This window comes from Brassica napus, chromosome C9 (assembly GCF_020379485.1).
Source record: "Brassica napus cultivar Da-Ae chromosome C9, Da-Ae, whole genome shotgun sequence".
Taxonomy (NCBI): Eukaryota; Viridiplantae; Streptophyta; class Magnoliopsida; order Brassicales; family Brassicaceae; genus Brassica; species Brassica napus.
Genome location: NC_063452.1, coordinates 30,885,094 through 30,908,018, shown reverse-complemented (window position 1 = coordinate 30,908,018; position 22,925 = coordinate 30,885,094). Strand labels below are relative to the sequence as shown.

The 22,925-nt window shown below is 42.1% G+C and overlaps 3 protein-coding genes across 3 annotated transcripts; all 3 read right to left on the bottom strand.

Annotated features, from left to right (window-relative positions):
• Nucleotides 1–2,650: 2,650 nt before the first annotated feature.
• LOC106393670 lies at nt 2,651–3,619 on the bottom strand. Its single transcript, XM_013834345.1, has one exon. It carries the CDS (start codon nt 3,617–3,619, stop codon nt 2,651–2,653), a length of 969 nt encoding a protein of 322 aa, XP_013689799.1.
• Nucleotides 3,620–4,774: 1,155 nt separating this feature from the next.
• Nucleotides 4,775–5,374, bottom strand: BNAC09G24800D. The gene has a single exon (XM_013834969.3). It carries the CDS (start codon nt 5,220–5,222, stop codon nt 4,959–4,961), a length of 264 nt encoding a protein of 87 aa, XP_013690423.1. The 5' UTR covers nt 5,223–5,374; the 3' UTR covers nt 4,775–4,958.
• Nucleotides 5,375–18,732: 13,358 nt separating this feature from the next.
• LOC111209458 (uncharacterized protein Mb2253c-like) lies at nt 18,733–19,206 on the bottom strand. The gene has a single exon (XM_022709371.1). It carries the CDS (start codon nt 19,204–19,206, stop codon nt 18,733–18,735), a length of 474 nt encoding a protein of 157 aa, XP_022565092.1.
• Nucleotides 19,207–22,925: the final 3,719 nt, after the last annotated feature.

Below are 22,925 nucleotides of genomic sequence, written 5' to 3'. Positions count from 1 at the left end.
ATGCGGCCTTGCACGACCACCCACGAGCGAGGATAGAAACGAGAGCGGCTTGGGATTCATATTTCTCAGCTAAGAATCAGCACTAGAGTTGGGTTGAGGCCAGCTAGGAACTATCGTGAATCTCTATTTATATCTGGGTCATTCCCTTTTCCGTGGGATCAGAAAAAGAAATAGGGATGTTTCCAAATATCCTAAAGAATCCCTGGTTTAAAGAATGGACGGCGAAAAGGAAACCCGATCCCTGCAGAAAAAGGGAAAATGCTTCCCACAAAAAAGGAAAGCGCTCGCTTTTGGAGGAATAAAAAGAGCATCTAGTATCATCAAACTGCACGGGCCCCATCCCCCAGTCTATCCTCTGCACATCAGTACATGCAGTTCCTCCTCAGGAAACATCAGAGCTCCAGGCTCCATCGTCTCCAAGACAACATCAGAGCTCCAGGCTCCATCGTCTCCAAGACTACATCAGAGCTCCAGGCTCCATCGTCTCCAAGACATCATCAGAAGCCCAGAGCTCCCCGTCCTCGACGAGAATCAGCGGTCCAAATAGCACCAAACCCCGGTCTGATGTAGGGGAAACTGATCATCCCCTGGGTTCAGAATATGGTTCCGACCTTAGTGGAACCCGGGATCGTGGGATTTCTGGAGCGATGTCTTGCCTAAGGGAAGCCTGCTGAGAATGAGCAACTCCGGTTGACTTGAGTGCACAGGTTCTTCCCCGAATTCGATGATGAAATCGAGCAATAAGAGGCAAACTGTTGGGGAAAAATACTCAGGTATTGAATTCCTCCGGACCCCAGGCAGGACACCGGTCTCTGGATCCCCGCTGGAAGGAACCCCGGTTCCCAAGATCCCCGCTAGAAGGAACCCCGGTTCCCCACTGTGGAGTTTTCCGGGTCTGGTCCCAGGATCGGCCCCCTTCCTCCGGGAAATGGAAAACTTCCTATAAGGAGAACCTTCCATATTTCCGAATATGGAATAGTTTAACCTACTCCAACCGACTGAGGCCCGCCTTAGGAAGACTATATAAGGGGAATCCAAACCCTAAAGCAAGGGATTGACACTTCAAGACTTGGAGACTAGGGCTAGACGGCTAGAATTAGGATTTTTACTCAAATCATTGTAATCCTAGTTTATCTACTCAATAAAACGTCTCTTCAAGTCTTTATTTCTACTACATCTCTCAAAATCAATACAAACACCAGTCTTGTCCATCGATCCGTGGTACTCACAAAGATCCTACAAAAAAAAATCCCCTAACACCGTCTACCCTGAATAATGCATGTGATGAGAGGATCACGCCACTCTTGAATGAATATAGGGAGTTCTGTCTCGATAGTGTGCTTTTTCAGGTATGAGATGTAGAGTATGGAGCCGATATTTGAACAGCGATCAGAAGAAGTTCTAGTAAGAGTGTGTGGTCCTAGTTTTCTTCTTGTATGGTTCAGATATTCGTGGTTAAGGTATGGTTATTGAGAGATAGGAGAGTTCCCACACTTTCAAACCTTTTCCCTGTTCTTGATACTTTCCTTGTTCGAGGACAAACAAGGATCTAAGTCTAGGGGAATTGATGTATGGTGTTTTTGGCACCATTCTGCATATGCTTTCTAACTTGCTTTCAATGTTTTATCGAGTTAGTCCAGTCCTTTTAGAGTCATTTCAGGTCTGGAGTAGGCTAAAGAGTTGAAGGAAGAAGCGTGAAGAAATGAGCAAGAATTGGAGTCTTTCCCCGCAGAACAATCATGCGGAGCAGTCTAACAGTTGATCCCATTAGGAACAGCCCGACGATTGTTCCAGACATTTATGGAAGTTTCCATATCTTTTAAATATTTGCCCTAATCAGTTATTCCCTCCTCTGAAGTCGATGGTGCCTCCATATAAAAAGCCATCCCTATCTTTATTTTTGAGTTACGCTTGTTTTGCAAGAAGACTAAGACCTATTATTGGATTTTGCTATTGGAAGGGAGACGGCTCCTCTTATTGACCGAGAAGATCATCCTGAACCCTATTGATTTCTCTTTCGATTTATATGTAGTATCATTCAGTTGTTATGTCAGGTTCATCTTGTTTTATGGCTGAGTAGTCGGCTAGCTTGTTTAGGGTTCTAGGGTGTTGATCACAAAATCTAAACATAAATAAACGACTACACTGTGTCTTTGTTCATCTCTGTTCTTAATGCTAGTTATAACTTGAACACTTTCTGCTAGATCTTAGGTTGAATCTGCTCATTAACCGTGTAGTCGATTGCTTGATATTGAGTGAATGAGCCGCGCATCTCTAGTCAGCGAAAGTAGATACTAGAGTGCTCGGTGAACCTATCGGACTTGATCTCTATTGCTTGTAGTCGATCCTAGATCCAAACGAGAGTTTAGGTGTCAAGGTCGAACCGCAAAGGGAGCAGCACCACGATAGTGGGCTGTTCTACTTGAGTGATCCGTGTTCTAGATTGTGTTACATTGCGCTTGAATAAATGTTTGGTTTAGCTTCAACACCCGATGAGAAACCCTAGATTGGCTTCTCTTTAATATTGAATTTACTCTTTCCAATCATTACTTTACTTGCACGTTACCACCTAATTCAAACCCCACTTTTAGTTTTAGCTAAGTTGAAAACTCATAAGAATAAAGTGTAGACTGGTCCTCTGGATTGAATCTTAAATACTACAATTATCACTGTTAACTTGACAATAGGAAAGGTTCAGTTTTAGTGTATCAATATACAGTGCAATATCTGCTTCTTCCGTCTCGGTCTTGTTGAGTTCTTGATTGTTTTCTTTCTTCCCATGACAAACAGAGGCAGAGTGGCATTTCTTCTTACCGTGGAAACACGTGATTTGCGAGAAATCTCTCTTCTCCTTGTTTCTTTTGTAAGAACTACTTCTTCCACGCCCTCTTCCTTTGTTGCCTCGACCATGGTTCCATCCTCTAACTCTTCCTTTGGAATTGCCTGATCCATTCTGATCATATGAATTCTCAGAATTTGAGAATAGACGGTTGCCTTGTTGCTCATGCGATCCATGATCTTGTATTCTTTCTTCATATGCCTTAAGTCTCCCAACAATATCCTTAAATCTAGTAGTATTCAAATATAGCACTTGTTCTAGTGAGGCTATGATCTGAATATACTTGTTTCGAGGAAGGCTATTTAAAAACTTCTTTACCATCTTAGCTTCTTCAATACTCTGTCCCAACGAGGCCGCTTTAGATGCAAGTTCAGATAACTTCCCTGAGAAGGTATCTATTGAATCCGAGTCATTCATCCTTAGATATTCGAATTCATTCATCAAGGTCTGCAGCCGAGCTTCTCTTACATGATCTGCACCAAGATTTCTGGACTTTATAGCTCCCCAAATCTCTTTAGGAGAACCTAGTTCACTAACTTGCAATGTCAAGTTCTCAGGTATTGACTGAAACAGGAGAGCAGTGGCGACATATTTCTTGTCTTCTTTGCTTGATCTTGGTTCAATTGCTTCCCATACCTTGTGGACTCGTAGAAGAACCTTCATACGCATTGCCCAAACCGTATAGTTCGTAGACCTTAGCATTTGACAGACTACTGCGCCGGGAACGCCTTCTCTTCTTCCCAACGATTTCGTATCCGTGAATGTTTTCGTATCAGCCATTATCCTTCTGTCTTGATTATCCGATCACAAAACCTAGAGCTCTGATACCAAATATAGTAATCAAGACATTTGAATGTATAAAACTGTTTCTTTGTTTTATTAACCTTTCTTAACTTTCTTATCATTTCTTATGAGATCATCTTACATTAAGATCTCCTTATATAGGCAATAGGGATCATTTACTTAACCTATTACATAATGATCTATGAACCTTATCTTTATCCTAAACCTAATAGAATTAGTTATTGTTTCCTTTATGAATAACTTATTACACAAGTAAAGTTGAAGCTTATCCAACAACACTCACATTTGCACTCTTCTTCAACATCTCCATATGTCACTAATTTTACATGTCCAAATAAGGAATTATCTAGTTCATCTTGGATTTTAGGTTGTGGAAATGAGTAAGGATTCTTATATGCATATGATTCTTAAATAAGAAAGTTGCATTTTCCAACATCAACAAAATTGTTTTCTACCAAAATATCCTCATTAGAAAAGCCATCAAACAGACCTATTGCATTGAAGTAGTAAATACTAAAAGTTAGTAGTGGATTCTATGAAAGGATATAGTGATAAGAGTCAGCGTAAAGAAATCTAGGATGGAAATCCTTATATTATTGCCAAGAAACTTACAGAAAAGATAATGTAAAAGTAAATGTCCAGAGAAAAAGATCAAAGATAGTTCTAAAACGACTTTAGCACTTCAAAGATACGACGTAGACACGATTTTAGTATAAGGTAACGTACAACTAAACCTTTCTCTAAAGTTAAGAGATATATCAAGTCTTGAGTTGAAAAGAAACATAAAGGCTTTGTGAAAAGGTTGTTGAGATAGTTCTTATTAAGATTAGCAATTAGATGATTTTCTTTGGATTTAGCCAATAAGACCATATAAAATAAAATAATTTTTTTTATTTACTAAAATATTTTTGTACGTGGAAGCGCCGTATCCTAGTGGTTAAGGTTTAAAGGCTTTTGGCCATACGTGGATCTTCATAGGACGGCTCGGGTGATGCAGTTAGGCGTAGCTCTTCATAAGACAGGTAGTATTTGTCGGTTGTCGAATCGTCTATATAATTTTTCTCATAATTGTAATATCATAAAATGAGTTAAAACTTCTGCTTTGATAATTCTGGTACCCAAACTGGCAAATCGAGAACATAACATCGGCATTTTCCATATGAGTAACACAATCCATACAAATTTGGAAATACACTCTCACACATACATACATACATATTCTAGCGCACTCAATTTACATACTAATTTATCTATGCTCTTATTGTAATTAAAAGTGAAGAAAAAGAAGAAAGATCAGAAGATAAGTGGACTAATCTTAGACGTTGTATCGGATACTATTATCATCGCCAGAAAATTTGTTCTTGATCCACTTAAAACCATTCTTGAGAGTGCTTTTGAGCTTTTCCTCCGTGGCAAAGAGGTTATAAGAAGCGACCCTCTTCTTCCTCTTTATCTCAGGATCTGTGTTGATGCAAGGACCATTGAAGCTATAGGAGTTTGAGCGATTCTGATCGTAACCGAATTCATCAGTTGAGAAAGAGGACGAATACTCCGTGTAAGACTTGCTTCCCTTCATCATCTTTAGGCTCTTTTATTTTGATATTTGCTTTTACGAGTTGTAAGTAATGATGTTTGCTCTCTCTCTCTCTCTCTCTCTCTCTCTCTCTCTCTCTCTCTCTCTCTCTCTCTCTCTCTCTCTCTCTCTCTCTCTCTCTCTCTCTCTCTCTCTCTCTCTCTCTCTCTCTCTCTCTCTCTCTCTCTCTCTCTCTCTCTCTCTCTCTCTTATGTGAGTGAAGGGGCTTACTACACTTCTCAAATGGGGTTGTTTATAAGGAAGTGGGGGTATCATAGTTTAGGTTTAAAACAAAGTGAAAAGCTAACCGAATCCTTTGGTTATCGTACAAAAGCAATTATATCATATAACGATTACGACATTTAAATTATCATATAAAATGAATTTCCATTATAAATGAGCATGATAGTTTTTTAAACATGCGTGATCACAGTAAAGCATCTCAATTTTTTGTTTTGTTTTTTAATGTTAGGTCCAACAAATCGGGTGGGTTAAATGAAACACGGGTTTAAGAACAATGGAGTACGAGTATAGGTGGGGTGAGGTGGCAAAGCATGTGTGATGTTGTAGTTGGTTACATGATGGTGTAGCAAGAAGGAATCATCTACTTACTTCATCTTTAATTGTGGACCCAATTTTTAGTCTATTTTTGCATGCCACAATCAATTGTTATGATTAAACCTATAGAAGTGTTCAAATAATAATTTACTTTGATAGATCATACATACTGAACAAAGAATGGTTGATTTATTTTTTCCACAATACATCCAGCTGAATTTTATATATATATCCAAAACATTATATATATATCCAAAACATACATGATTAGCGAACGTACATTAGGACCATCAGGATCACGTATCACCAACTAAATTTTAATTTTCTTTAAATGATTAGCTTGAAACTTTATTTTTGTAGAAAATAAGTTAACTCAAACCCATCAATTATGATAATACATTCAGTTTAAAGTTTTCATAGATCCGATGCTGGAAACGTACACGGTACACATATGAAATGATATTATTTTTTTTTCTATTAGACAACCATGAAATCTTTATAGAATAATTCAATTAGACACTTGTATCAGTCGACGTAAAAAGAAAGAGACAAAGTGGAGACACCACTATATAGAGACAGGACCCAACATGTCTAAAGCTGAATTGTCAAATTAAATTTCATAAGACAAATAACATAAAGTCGAAATCTTTTTTCTTATACAGAAATTTGGTTTTGATTAAGGATTAGATTTGAAAGCAATGACTCGGAATTCCACATAATGGTTGCGTCCTCGTGTTTGTGGCCTAGTTGGTTCTATGTGGGACTCTTTTGAACTTCTTTTCTAATTCGTTAAAAACAAAAGTTATTATCATGTCTTCATACGTTTTGATGTTACGTTTATTTATAATCGCACCCACTTTCTCTATTTCCATGGACCATTACATTGTTTCGTTGGTAAACCATCAATGAAAGACACGTCAAGTACCTGTATGTAATAATCAAATCATGATGGAGAAATGCTTAGAGAACAATGTTTTTTGTTCTTAAAGATAGTATTTTAAAAGGACGGAGTTCTCTGTTTTCTGGGAACTATAGAGAATAGAGACGTAAAACTACTTCTTCTTTTTTTGAGACAGAGCCTTCAGACATAAAACTACTTGTTTGCACACTCCTAATTTAGGCTCTCTATAAATGAGACATATTAGAGCTGCTTCAAGATACGTTTATTGTATTTTAGTTTCTGTCTAATTTATTTATTTATTTATTTTTAGTTTAAATACTAGGTAAGTGATTATTAGTTTCGTTATTTTTAATAAAAAAACATTAAATCTGTTTAATCTGGATATTGGTTCGGCTTTAAATTTTTTTTTTGGGTTTTTAATCTTCTAAAATATAACTATTATTTTAAATTAATGTTCATTTTAGTTTATTCGGTTAAAATGTTTGATTTTTTGGTTTTTTCGGTAAAAACCAAAAATTAATATTATTTGTTTATTTTCATGTTATGTTATTTAGATAGTCGTCATGTCGAACCAATAGTTTCATATTATAGTTTCTAAACAGATAATAGTTTAAGAAAAAGAAAAGAAAATTATTAAGACAATTTGGTCGGTAGTAAAAGAGGCATTAAGAAAAATATTTCAACTTTCAAAAAAATTAGATTCTTCAGTTGTGGTGAATACTTAGTTACAAAGTGCTCACATCAAGGTGCACATTTAATGTGTATGTAAAAAGTATATAAAAATAGTTGACAAATATATAAAGATATTTTTAATTAATATTGAATGACATTTTTGTTCAAAATAATACAAGAAAGATAAAATTAGAATTAATTTAAAATAAAAGAGGCCTTGACATTAGTCATTTTTTCATATATAGAAAATAAAATGTATCCGTAAATAGGGGTGTGCACATATCGAATATATGAGTATTTGGAAACATTCGTGTCGATTCGATCTTTAGCCACCTAGATATTCGGTGACTCAGATATCCGAAATGTTTTAGTATTTTAAAGAATATTCGATTTGATCTGTAAATAAAATAAAATTTTAAAAATAATTTAAAATTTTAATAATAATATTTTATTACAAAAATAAAACATTATTTAACTTTTTAAATTTTAGTACCTAATATAATAAATTTAATTCATAAAAATATCGTAAAACTGATGTAAAGTATAATATATATAATGTATATATATAATTCTTTACATATATATATATAAATGCATATAACAGATCGAATTAGATATTTGTTCCTAAAAATATTGGTATTTGTGATTTGCTTCTTTTTTGGATATTGTATTTTAGTATTTGATTTGTTTCGTAGAGTTACGGATATCCAAATTTTTTGGTTCAAATCAAAATGGATAACGAATCGAATCAAAATTTATGAATATTCTTCTCAACTTTATCCGTAAACAATAAAAATAATATATATATATATATATATATAGTTTGGCTTTCAATTCGTTATCTATTTTTATTCGAACCGAAAAATCAAGAGTTTTATTAGAACCATGTATGTGAGTTTTATATTTTTTTAAAAACGTAAAGTACATAATGTGAACACATTTATGTATATAGTGTGAACGCGTTAGCATATTTATTATCAAATCATTGTGAGACTGACACGTGTCTATTATAGTGTGAATGCATTTATTACAATTTTTTTTTTTAATATATAAAGGATATTGATCAACGCATTCCAGTCACATCTATTTTCAACCTTTCAACCTTTTCAAGTTTTCATATACTCTTTTACCACTTGCCATAATATTCGTTTTTCCATACTTTCAAACATCGTATGGTAATGATACTCATGTCAATTTTTTTATCAAAAAAATTACTAACCTTTTCACTTTTCAATCTCTATTTCAAGTGCACTATTATGACTATTTTCTTTTCAGCATCGTGATACACGATGACATTACATAACCTAAGCTATGATGGAAATCAACGGTAAGAGTCCCAGAAAACATTTGCAAAGGTAGAAAAGAGATGTGAACGAAGTGAGTTTATCTTTCTTTCTTTTTGTCCCTGGAAGATTGTATTGATCAATTGAACAAGAGATTACACGGTTTTATACTAAAGCCGGCGTATTAACCCACGCTCACCTAGACACGCTTCCCCGCATGTCTAGTAAAAGGAAGGATGGGTAAATGAATGATTAAGTGACACATTTCTAAACAGCTTCCCCGCATGAGCCATTATACAATTCAATGCAACATGAAAACTGATTAGCTGTAGACGAAAATGTAACATTCCGGTTTGTAATATATATATAAAAAGTTTCTAAGAATTGATTGGGCTATCTATGTCACCAAAGTGCGCTTACTTTTTTTAGGCACACATCCGTTTAGAACTCCATAGTTAAGCGTGTTTGAGCCGGAGTAGTTGAAAGATAGGTGACCTATCACGCCTATCGGGAAGTGATTCGCGATATCGTGCGAGTGAGGCCAAAACACATGAAAATATCATGTGGTGATTGCAGGGTCAGTAAACATGACTACTAAGCCCCGAAAAATTAACACACCGTCCGTGGGACGGGATGGGGCCCACGGACCGAGTGAACGGGTGTGGGTTGCCCTTTAGTCGTAGGCGGTCGGGGCATTACAAGTGGTATCAGTGATTGCAGGGTCATTAAACATGACTACTGAGCCCCAAAAAATTAACACACTATCTGTAGGATGGGATGGGGCCCACGGGCCGAGTGAGCGGGCGTGGGTTACCCTTTAGCCTTAGGCGGTTGGGGCGTTACAAGTGGAATGAGAGCTGAACACAGACGAGTGTGGATCCAGTGAGGGCTCACACTAACATGGGTAACGATCTTGGAGCGCAACGAGGACGTTGTGTTTTTTGAGAGGGAATGAATTGTAACATCCCGGTTTGTGGTATATAGAAAAGGCTTAAAAGAATTGATTTGGCTAAGTATGTCACCAAAGTGCGCTTACCTTTTTGGGCACACAGTCGTTTAGAACTCATAGAGTTAATTGTACTTGAGCTGGAGTAGTGGAAGGATGAACGACATATCGGGAAGTGGTTCGTGATATCGTGAGAGTGAGGCCAAAGTACGGGAAAAGGTCATGTGGTGATTGCAGGGTCAGTAAACATGACTAATGAGCCTCTGAAAAATTAATACACTATCTGTCGGACGGGATGGGGCCCACGGACCGAGTGAACGGGTGTGGGTGGCCCATTAGCCATGGGCGGTGTAAGCGTTACAGAAATATCAATATTAGCCTTGGGCAGTCTAAGCCAAACTAATGGGGATAAGAAACCAAAGGAGGTGTGTGTCATCTCTGCATACGGAGCTCGAAGCAATCTCTTGGACGATAGAAAGTATGTTATAATACTCAACCAGTCAGCATTTTGGAACAAACTAGATCAAGATCTTCTTTCAATGATTCAAGAGCCAACGGTATGGATAAGATTTTCAACTGGAGGAGTTAGCAATTTTAAGAGAAAGATTCAAAGATATCAAGATTGTTTACCAACCTTGAGCACAAAACATGACTATAGATTCACTAACATAAATCATCCACTCTTATTATAGAGATATTTTTTTCATTGGTTAATTTATTCTGGTTTTCCTTCCTAAACCAAATTTAGTTTAATAATATAATAGTTTTTTGATAGTAAAAAAAAACTCTTTTGTAGCTTTTTTTTATTTTTTTTATGTTTACACATATTTTAGTTCTTTATTGATCCACTCACTTCAAATCTCGTTATTTGAAATGTTTTTTTTTTTGGTCGTCTGCTTGTGTTCCATTGGTTGCTTTTATTGGCAAAGAAAATGATAGGTCCCAGTTATAGGATTATCTATTGTTGATCTAGAGACATATGATTTGATACCAATTAAGGTCACTCTTCAAATCAAAGAGAATTTTTTCAAAAACATATTAAGAACACACTAGAACACACTTTTCTTTTGGGTAGTTATGACTAGCTCTTTTTGTTGTTTTTATTGATTTAAATAGAAAAGATGGAACACTAGTTCCTACAAAACATGAAGCAATTGGGTACATGAAGTTGAGGAAAACTCAACGTGAGAGAGTTGAGCCTGTTCTCCTACAAGTTAGGAGACCAAGTCTTTCTCTTTCTTATTTGCTGAACTTAAATAAATGAAGATTAAATAACAAAACAGCTAAACCAATTAACCAGATTGGTAATGTGAGAGAGTAGAGCTTAGCGTATGTCTTGCAGTATCATCAGAAGATATGTTATTTTGGAGTTATATTTCTCGAATCTCGATGCAACAGTTCGGTTGTTGGACCATCTATAATCTAGGAGTTAAATTTCATTTCTTCGGGTAAGACTTTACATAAAATTTATCATATTTTTCGAGTATTTAAATACTTTCAGGTATTTTTGTGTGTTTTCGGTATTTTTTGGGCCGGACCCAACATGATTCGAACCGAACCCAACCCAAAACCGGACCGATTCCGAACCGACAAAATCTATTTACCCTATTGGGTCAACCTATCTAAGATTCGAACCGACCCGAACCGACAGGACCCAAACCGAACCCAACCAATAAATTCTAATTACCCTATTGGGTCTAAATATCTAAGACCCGAAGGACCCAGACCCGATAAGACCCAACCCGAACCTGACCCGAGGACCCGAATGCCCATGCCTAACAAAAACCCAGACTGCAGAGATACCGAGAGCTCTAAACCGTCAAGACCCAAAGCCCTAGCACGTGCAATTGTTGATCTCCTCTCATCTCACCACTGTTGTGTCCCGAGTTCGTCAAGCCGCTGTCGCACCTTGCCATTGCTGCCGTCGAGATCTGCTGGTAGCCACCATTGTTTACCCCACTGCGAATCACAATTGTTTGAACCAAGTTCGGTCGAAACGAGTAGAGAGACGGAACTCGTCGGTGGGTTAGCTCACAGGCGTTTTATTAACCGGTGAACGAAAAGATTACAAAAGAGGAAAGTTCGATCGAAAGGGAGGCCGGAACTCGGTGAGGGGCGGCAGGGAAACTACAAGTCGAAAAGAACGTTAAAGAGTGAAAACTCTAATTCTAGCCGCCAAGTGAGTGTGTGTCTGTTCGGATCCCCTTCTCATTCCTCTCCGCTCCCCTTTTATAGGTTGGCCCGGGTTACTCAGTCTTTCTGGCCTAATGGGCCCATTATTGTTAGGCTGATAGTTGGGCCGAATGTTCCTTCTTGGTAGAGCCAGATACGCGCTCGACTTGGTGGAGTGGAAACAACAGCTGGACTCCTTTCCGACTCGTCGGGAGCCATCAGAAATAGCCAAAACCACAAGCCGATTTAGGAGGCCGACTTCCTTATTTCTCGGCCCCTACCGTAAGCCCCCCTCCCCCCAGAGTTTGCTTGTGTCCGAGTGGGCGGTCCGAGCGGATTGATTTGGTCGGGTATCGAGGAATGGGGAATTCGGCTAGGAGTTGAGAATCGTTGATTCCTTTCGTCGCTCACCGAGTTCACCTTTCCTATTTGGTCGAACAAGATTTCTCCTGATTAAGCTTAACCGGGTCGATTGTATTTACTGGTTCGGGAAGATCGGGAACTGTTCTTCCCGAGAAGCAGAACCATCAAGAGCAGCAGCCCGCTTTTTGTTCTTTTGGGCATCGTAGGCCCGTTTAAATGTAATGATTCTGCCCCTTGAGATCCGCGCTTCCTCCTCTTATAAATTGGTGGGTGCGCGTCATTTTCTCTTCTTTCCCCCCGCATATTCAGATACTTTCTCTCTACCTTGCTTTCTCTCTCTAATTTTCAAGTTGATCCAGCAGCAAATGTCGTAGCCGGCCGAGCGATCGGAGGCAAACAGCAGCAACCATAGGCTGTCGCGAGATGATTCGGTACGAGATTCATCGCACCCGGAGGAGGCGGAAAGACCTCATGGGCAGGTCGACATGGAGGGAGCGCAGAGCGCTGCTCCCGGGCGCTTACCCAGCGAGAAGGAGAGGGGGCCGTTCTGTCTGATCCGCTACTGCTCGGGAGATGACTTCAAAGAGCTTCCAAATTTGGACCCCGATTTGGAGCATCCTACGATCGTCGAATGTCAATTGTGGAGGAATTCGAGGTCATCCTGGTCGTCAGTCACAAGGGTTAAGGCCCTGCTGAGGGAGTGCGGAGTCCCGGGCATGACGTTCCTTATCACGAGGGATGAACAGCGGCCATGGGCCCCTCCGATCGGGTATCAGTGTGTCTACGAGTCCTATTTTCGGAAAAACACATGACTCTGGTTCCCCTTCCCCGACTGATAACTTCATTCAGCTCCCGCCGGGGTGCCCCCATCAGTCATTTTGTTAACGGATTGTTCCGTATAGCGGTGGGCCTGATGGTCATGGCCGCGGAGGATTATTTTTCGTTCAGCGTTGGAGCATTCGAAGAACTAACTTCGACCTAGATGCAAAAGAGTGGGTATGTTTCAGTAAAGATGTGTCCTTACCTCAGTGTTTTCGATCGTCATCCCAACAAGACCGAAGACTGGCAACGCCACTTTTTCTTTGTGAAATCCGACGAGTATGCCTTCAAGGAACCGTCGAGGGATGATTCTCGAGTGTTGTGGAACCCTACTCCTGGTAGATAGCTCTTGTTTCTTTATTCGTCTATGCTCGCTCTGAGTGTCGCTTTCTTCCTTGCAGTTCCTCATCCCACGACTAAAGAGTATCCATAGGACTTTCTCGACATTAATTCATCGTTAGCACTCCAGACACACCTAACCTGGGTGGACATTACTCGGGAGAAGATCAACCAGTAGCGGGGACGCATCTCGAGAGGTAACTCCTAATCTTTGTTTTAGGGGATTTTTGTGTAGGATATTTGTGAGTACCACAGAACGATGGACAAGCCTTGTATTTTGTAAGGATTCATGAATAATGAGACTGAAAGAGATGTTTTATTAGATCAAAGAGCAGGAACTACAACAGATTGGTGTAAAACCCTTGTTCTAGCCGCCTAGCTCTAGTCTCGAAGTGTTGATACCTTGTTCTAGGGTTTGGGCTCTCCTTATATAGTCATCTTTAGGTCGGTTCTAGTCGACAAAAAGGGTTAAACTCTTGCATATTCGGAAATATGGAAGGATCCCCATATCGGAAGATTTCCATTTTACCCGGAGGAAGGAATAGTCGCAAGGGTCAGACCTGGAGCGTCTCCTAGCAGGGACAGGGAGGCCGGTGTCCGGTCCGGGGTCTGGAGGAATTCAATACCTGAGTATTTTTTTTCCAACAGTTTGCCCCTTTTTTCTCGATTTCGTCATCGAACTCGGGGAATAACCGGTGCATTCAAGTCAACCGGGATTGCTCATTTTCAGCAGGCTTCCCTTTGGCAGAACATCGCTCCAGTAATCCCGCTACCCCGGGTTCCTCTCAGGCCGGAGCCGTTTTTTTTAACCCGGGGGAGAACCGATTCCCATGTGGTAGGCCGGGGCCTAGCAATGCCTTCTTGAACTGCCGAGTTTGTTGAAGATGATGAAGCTCGGAGCCTTGGCGACCTCTGAAGAAAAGGCCAGAGCATTTGAAAGTGATTTTTGAATTAGATCTGAAGCTGGCGCAAGATTTTGTCGAGGGGTTCCGGATGGATCGAGGGACATTTAAGTCGAATCTCCTTTAGGAGGAAATTTCGGCATATATCCAATTTATTTTTGCGAACTTTCCTTTCAGGAAGGATTTCCTTTTTCCTCTACGGGGACTGAATTTCCTTTTTATGTTGGTCGTCTATGTCGAGGATTCTCTGGGATATTTGGAAATATCCTATTTCCTTTTCCGGCTCTGTGAGAAAGGATGACCTCGGCGTATATAAAGGCTCGCGATACCTTTTAACGGTTTCAACCCATCTCGAGCTCTTGATTTTAAGACAAGATAGATGAATCTCGATCTTCCCGCGTTTCCAGCTTCGCTCATGGGTGTCCGCATAAGGCCACGTTGTCTTTTCACCGATCCTTTCTCATCTCCTATTCCTGCTTGGGGAGAGGTTCCGGAGGCTGGTAGCGGAGCAGTCCTGATGTCGCCCCTGAGACAACGTCGCTCCTGCTTTCTCGATGACGGTTCTCGTTCCGAGATCCGGGAGGAGGATCTTCCTGATATTCGGAGGAAATACGCGATTCCTCCTTCGGTGATGATGAGAAGTCTTTCCGGGTTCGAGCGTGCCCCAGATGGAGGGATGAATGAGGTGGCTGTCTTTGAGGCGTATCTAGAGGCAGGTTTCCGGGGCGGTTTCCCTTCTCTTATAGCCGAGGTATCCTCGTACTTTGGTTTCTGTCCCTCTCAATTTTTTCCCTTGACCTGGAGGACTTTAATGGCTATCCAAGTGCTCTTGGAATTTCACGGCTTTTCTATCGGAGTGCATGAGATCTTGTATTCCTACTAGTTTGCCCCTTTGGCGAACAAAGCAGGATTCTATCACCTTCGATCTATTGACGGTGCTCCTTTGGTCAAAGAGCCTTCAAGGGGTATTAGGGGTAACAATCCCTTTGGGGATGGTTGGAACAACCGATACATATTCGTGAAGATTCAGGAACCGTTCGGTTATCCGACATTCTGGCGCACCGTGGGTAAGCTCTTCTCCTTTCTTTGAACCTTAAGTTTATCTTTTCTCTGGGACTTCGTTGTCACCAGTTCTTGGTTCTGCTATCAGATGTATCCCGTCCAGTGTCCTTCATTGGAGAGGCAGTGGCGAAGGTTGTGATGGGAATTCCCAACGATTCTGGTGGGTGAATTTTCTGGTGAGCAAGGAGGCCTTGCATCACAGCCGCATTTGGGGTAAACCTTCGTTCTCAGTTTCCACCTGATAAGATTCCGTCTTCTTATTTCTTGTATTGCTTTTTCCAGGGAACGTTGTGAGGCTCTCAGTGTCGGCCATCTATGGCGAGTATCAAAAAGCTAAAATGCGGAAGATGCGTCCTTTTATACCCCTACGCCGAGATTGGTTAGGGCTGCTTCGTCGGTTACTGGTCTTTCTTCCACTCCGCCAGCTGGTGCTTAGGCTGCACCTAATCATGACTTATTGGTAGACGTTCATCGGAGGCTGCTTGGCGAGGTGTTCTTTCTTCATAACCAGGTGCGGGATATGGTGGCCCATCGGGAACTGTCAATTCGGCAGGCGAGGGCATCGGCTAGGTGGGAGCTCATGAAGGAATGGCTAGAGAAAAGAGTAGAGCACTGGAATTCTGAAGAGGAGTATCGCCGATACCTATTCTTGTCTGGAGGGATTGGTCAGCAACATGGAGGATCTACTCAGGCTGCTACCTTGAAGTCTGTCGTAGGGTCGCGATTCTCGGAGGGGCCATCTTTTTGAATGATTCCTCTTTTTTTTTTTGAAATACTGGTGTTTGGTAATCTTCTTCCTTCGAATAATGGCTTCCCGTAGCCCCTTTGATTATTGGAATAATGGCTTTCCATAATTCTTTTCTTTTTATGCACTCTTTTCCATCAAACTGTTTTGCACGCTCTACTGGTAGTAAATCCCCTAATTTAGAGGTGTTTGCCACTGTGTTACCTAGCTCTTCTTGAGGAGACTTGAAGACGGAGCGAGATATCTTAAAGGAACCACATAATAGTGCATTACGGTCCATCTTCCGTACATAGGTTGCTCTTTGATTTCCAAGTGATGATAGGCCCTTTCTTCGGGATCCTCAGGCTCGGACGTCGCTTCAGAACCTAGGTGCATCGCTAGGACCCGGAGGTCGCTTTCGGAACCCGGAGGTTGCTCTCAGGTTTTTGGGGCGGCTCTGGACACGGAGATTATAGCTAGGACCTACAAGATTAACTTTGAACCCGAATGTTTATGCTTTAAAAATACAGACTTAGAACCCGGAGGTCGCTCTTGTAACCCCGAGGTCATGTAAGGACCTGAAGGTCGTTTGGGAACCCCGAAGGTTCTTCTTTAGATCCTGAGATCGCATTTAAGACCCGGAGGTCATACGGGAACCTGGATGTTCTCCTGAGAACTTATCTGGACCCGGGGGTCATGTGGGAACCCATAGGTTCTCGTCTACATCCTGAGATCATATTTGGACCCGGAGTTCGTAAGAACCCGGAATTTTTGGTTTTGCAGAGACCATACTCCGCCTTCCTAGGCAAGACTACTACTGGTACCTGTTCGGATCTCGCATTCTGCCGCTCGGAAGCTCGCCACTATCGAGTTCATATGGTGCATGTTGCTTCTGCAGGAAGCCACTATCAGACTTAGGGGGTGCTGGTGTGGATCTACCTAGTGTAGTGACCCAAGCGCCAGACTTTACTGCTTTCCACGTCTGGATAAGCATATGTAATGTGCTCCCGGACTTTTTCACTTTTTCTCCATATATTTCACATTACTTTTGCAATTATACCCTGTGTTCCATGTATTGTGTAGCACGTAGCGTTTTAATACATGTACTTTTCACATGTGGTACTCTAGGGACCCCGATATGCCTTAGGCTATATCGGGACTTTAGGTCATTTTAACAGAATACTCAGGTTTGCGCAGACCCATTCCTGCATTATGTCTCATACCCATTTGTTTTTCTGTGGACGTGCCACTTTTTGATAAGGGTTGGCCAGGATAGGAGGTCTCTAGGGACCTGATCCAGCTAGTATGCCTCTTTAAGTATGGTGGTTTTCCTACTACCCTTATAGTCAGAACTATTTTTATTTTATAAGGTTTGTCCATAGACGTTTAGCGTACATATGAGTAGGAAACCATAATGCTTAAATACTATATGGTAAAGCAATACGATCCGGAGACCGTATTAAAAATGATAGGCTTTAAGGTGCAGGGCGTTCCAGCAGTTGGCTATCATGAAGCTTGTAGTCTCCTACTCCCCGCATTGGATTATCTTATAGGGTCCTTCCCACCCGGGGGCGAGTTTCCTTGCCGCTTTATCTTTGGTGTTGTCGCAGAACTCAACCCCCTTGCTGGAAGGTCATGGTTCTGACTTTCTTGTTGTAGTTCTTGGCGACATCTTGCTGGTAGGACCAGTTTCTTAGTCGAGCATCTTCTCTCTTTTTGTCGAGCAGGTCGAGGCTCAATAACATCAGTTCGTCATTTTCCACTTGATAAGTAGACCCTGAGACAGTTGTTCTCACGTTCATCTCAGTGGGTATTATGGCCTCATGCCGTAGACTAACGAGTATGGAGTTTCCTGAATCTTTGTATTGGGAGTGGTTCGGTAGTCCTAGAGGACTTCGTGTAGCTCCTCTGCCCATTTCCCGTGAGAACCCTCCAAGCGCTTCTTTAGCATGTTAACCATTGTCCTGTTCTTGGACTCCGCTTGTTCGTTAGACTGAGGGTGTCGGGGTGTGGCGAAGGTGAGCTTTATGCCCAAGTCTTTGCAGAACTCCTTGAAGTTGTGGCTTGTGAACTGTGGTCCATTGTCGGTGACAATCTCTTGTGAAACCCCAAAGCGTGTGATCACATTCGTCCACATGAACTTTCGGATCTGAAGGTCGGTTTGTCGGTTGAGCGCTTCCGCTTCAACCCATTTCGAGAAGTAGTCGGTGACTACCAGGAGGAAGACCTTCTGCCCCGGCGCTGTAGGGAATATCCCCACTATATCCATGCTACACTTTCTGAAGGGCCATGGTGAGCTTATGGATTTGAAGTTTTCCAAAGGGACTTTGGAAACCGGAGCATGCCTTTGACACTGATCACAGTGTTTAGCTTGCTTGTTGGCATCTTCGGCCATCGTGGGCTAGTAATAGCCTGCCCTTTTGTCCCTTAGCATCAGACTTCTGCCGCTGGAGTGGGATCCACGGTCTCCCTCTTGCAGTTCTACGAGGATCCTAGTAGCTTCTTGGGGTGTGACGCACCTCAGATACCGGCCAGAGAAGGACCTTCGATATAGTTTCCCCTGAGAAATGCAATACCTTGTGGCTTGCTTCTTGATCTTTCTGCTCTCGTTGCGGTCTTCTCGGAGAATATTATTCTATCGGATTAGGGAAGTCATCCAGGTTTCGCCCTCTTCGATAGCGGAAATTCCTTCAGGCTGCGATTCTTCCAGGGTGGCTGGCCATTAGAGCAAAAGCAATGGGATACTCATCTGGCTACTTGTTTCGAGGGCGGACCCTAGATTAGCCAGAACATCGCTTGCCAGTTCCGCTCCCTAGGAATCTGTGTGAGCTTGCAGCTCTTGAATTTCTTGATGTGGCACTGGGCGACTACCAGGTACTGGATCATGATGTCGTCCTTTGCTTGATATTCTCCTTGTACCTGGTTAATTATCAGCTGAGAGTCGCTGAAGACCTGAATGTTCTCTGCACCCATCTGGTGGGCGAGTGCGAGCCCTGCAATCAAGGCCTCGTACTCGCTCTCGTTGTTGGTTGCCTTGAAGTTGCACCTAACAGCTCTTGAAGCTGTGTTCCCTCTCGGCGAGGAGAGCACTATTCTGACTCCAGCTCCTCTGACGTTGCTGGACCCATCTATGTGCATGACCCATTCTAGCTTCTCTCTCAAGCTTTGGACGTCTGAGGAGAGTTGCCTTTGGAATTCGTCCTCTCTTCGGGTAGCTTCGGGTAGCTCGTTTTGCTCATCCACCGTCATCGTCACGTAGTTTAGATTACCCCCCTCCCTCTAGCGCCAATTTGTTAGGATTTTTTTGTGTAGGATCTTTGTGAGTACCATGGAACGATGGATAAGCCTTGTATTTTGCAAGGATTCACGAATAATGAGACTGAAAGAGATGTTTTATTAGATCAAAGAGCAGGAACTACAATAGATTGGTGTAAAACCTTAGTTCTAGCCGCCTAGCTCTAGTCTCTTAGTCTCGAAGTGTCGATCCCCTGTTCTAGGGTTTGGGCTCTCCTTATATAGTCGTCTTTAGGTCGATTATAGTCGGCCAATAGGGATAAGCTCTTCCATATTCGAAAATATGGAAGGATCCCCATATCGGAAGATTTCCATTTTACCCAGAGGAAGGAATGGTCGCAAGGGTAGGACACGGAGCGTCTCCTAGCGGGAACCTGAAGGTCGGTGTCCTGCCTGGGGTCTGGAGGAATTCAATACCTGAGTATTCTTCTCCAAAACATTTCATCGTTTTTGATGGAATTCGTTGTGCGGGTTCTGATGCGCCCCGAATCAGCAGCAGAAACATATCAAGAAGGTTTGGCTTATACAATTGAGTTTTAAACGAGATGGGCTTGACGATTTGTCAAAATATGTTTATGGACATGCTTCATCCCAAAGAACGAAATGCCCAACAAGAAACTATAAGTGATGGTCGTATAATATATCAAATCTGATGGCAATTCGGAGACCGTCGACCATGGGGAAGCACGAGACCAGCCGAAGAGTTTTACGACTACAATTCTTCAATTTCGGTCAAGTCAAGACATTTATGATTTTGGTCAAATCAAAGCATTTGGTCAAGTCTTCCTTGTTTTTATAAGTTGTTAATTTCTATGTTTGACTAGCCTTTTGTATTCCAACTAGCCTATTATATAAAGGCCATTTGATCAATGAAATAACATAAGCTTTGATTATTATTTTTCGAACCTTGATAGTGATTCTCACTTTTCTTTCAGTGATGTGTAATATCCATTGATCCTATCGATACGTCTTGGTGCGTCATATCCAAGGGATCAAACCGATTCGTCCTGGTGCGTCATATCCAGGGAATCATCCTCTTTGTCGTCTAGGTGCATCATATCCTAGGACATTGAGTTGGGAATATCATCAGCCTTCCGCATCTGCTGTGCGACCCTTCGATCCACTATTTCTTCATTTGTTTGACTTGTGCGTCATATCAAGCAACAACTAGTGTCAAGAGACTTTCCGCCCCACTTGTGTCACCATTCATTCCATCAGTTATCCCTTTAGGCGAATTCATATCCCCTTAGTCCGGCTGAGTGATCATTTCCCTAATTTTGGGTGTATCAGGTTCTTGTACCCCGACGAAAGGGAAGCGTCTTAACTTATTCCCGAAGAAATCTCGATTGGGTAAGAGGACGCAAGGGAGCGTGGGAACGAAAAAATGTTGGACTTTCCTGACTTGAGTTCCCTCATAGACGAGGATATGTGCCTGTTGGGTGCTGACCCTCCGGCGGATCGCCCGAACACTCCAGTTAGGGCTACCCCCGGTGCGACGGTCGGTGAGCCGATAAAGTCGTGATCCGGCGAGGCGATGAAGCCTAGGAAGAGGAATAGGAAGAAGTCTCAGGCCGATCCCACCGTACTTTCCTGGGACACCAAGAGTAAGCCCCCTGAGGAAATCGCGGAGTAAAACCTTGAGGAACAGCCTCTCAAGAAGAACAAGAAGAAGAAGAAGAAGACTGCTGAGCGGCAAGGACTCGCCGGAGCAGCCTCTCAACAGTCGGGGACCCCGTGGACACCCCTGGAAAGGCTGCCGCGACTTCTCCTGACGAGCCTTCAAAGAAGAAGAAAGAGGAAACATAAGAAGATAAAACCAATTGCTCTGGACGATCCTGGCGTCCCTAGCGGCCGGGAGGATGTTCATGTCTACCAGGAGGTCGACGATTTAGGGGTCGCCCGAGCTTCCCCGAGGCTGGAGGTTGGGGACACGGCCGATCATCTTCGCGAGGGTGAAGCTTGACTTCCTTTGATTACGGATGTCAGTTCCTCTCGGGCTGCTAAGATGCCGATTGGGGACGAGAAGGCTGCTGCCGTCCAGAAGTCCCCGTCTGACTTCCAGGACTGGGTGGACTTCCACTACAGGGATGATGTCCCTTTGATTAGTAGCTCGGGGAAATGCGTGGATTTAGTCCGTCAGATCAGAGGTGGATCTAGGGGTATGTCCGACGTCGACGACCTGATATTTGCTAATGATTATGTTGGGGCGGCTAAGACTTCCATTCAGGTTGGTCGCTTTCGTTCTTTTTCTTTCATTGTTTTTTCGTAGCTTTGGATCGGATGCGCTGACGCGTTCGTTCCCATGCAGCTTCAAGGCCGGATGAACAACGTGATCGAAAAATACGACACGGCTCTGAAGAAATCGCTTAGGCTGGTCGCAGCTAAGGACGCGGTCCTAGATAAGGTAAAAAAAGACCGTAGGCGGGTCTCTGGGGAGGCCGTTTTGGCTATCAGGGATAAGTAACACGCGATCGATCAGAGGAAGGCAGAGAAAAAAAGGGTGGATAGCCTAGAAGGGGGAACTAGCATATGCTCGTGAACCGTTGGAGAAGGTCGAGCGGGAAAAGGCCACCCTAGAATAGGAGAAGGTTAAGCTGGAGCAAGAGAAGGCCTTACTGAGCAAAGCGATGGCTAAAGAGATCTCCCGGCTGAAGGAGTCTCGGATTCACGAGGTCACTATGGAATGGATAAAGGTCTAGATGATATCACTCAAATTATCCTAAGGAGTGATTTATACTCTCTCAAATAAGAGGTCGAGTTGTAGTACTTAGGGATCGAATTCACAGGGAGCTAGGGAACCAAATAAATCTAATTAAGTTTGATTAAGCTAGGTTGATTTAATGATTAAATGTAAAGTTTCAAGTTTTGTGAGCAAGGCAATTGCTCGATTGATTTGATTTGGGGTTTGATGGAAGGATGGTTGCTAGATCTAGGGTTTTTATTCAGGTAATCAGGACTATAATCCTACAGATTCCTAACAAGTTGTATGCATGATATTATAGAGCTCAACACTTATAAACGAACCACTAGGCTCTCGCTTTCTAGGTTCGTCTATTAACCAGTGTCGATCAATGATTTTATATGAATATCGATCGATGCACTATTCGAAACGTCGACCTATTATTCTATTTGAATATCGATCGACGCTATTGGTCAAGCGTTAATGCGCGGGTTGAATATGCTCACTAAGCTCACTAGATCAGCTCTCGCTTTACTCTAGCAAGTCTTAGCTCAATTAGAATGGTTTCAGGATGAGATGAAAGCTATCGCTTATATCTAACAAACCTAGGGTAAGTTCTAGGTAGTTAATCTAGAATCAGGTATCAATGACAATCCTAAAGATTAATATCACAACTTAGCAATCTATTGTTGGGGCTAATCCCTCATAATTATCTGAACCACTAATGTCGGCTTCTTCTACTCTGCTCAGCTCTCCAGATACATGTTGTATATCACCCTCTGCCATAATCTAGTCGACCAGCTGTCTTGGAATCAGATCTTCCCTCTTTATCTGCCAACTTTCAATGAGTCTGTCCCACTTATCATTCTTCTCATTTTCTCGAGTTGCTTCAACATCATCAAGAAATTTGTAAAGGAAGGCTCTTACAATGTCCTCCCAGCTGGTTAGAGATCCTGGTTGTAGTTGATTGAACCATCTAAATGCATCCCCTGAG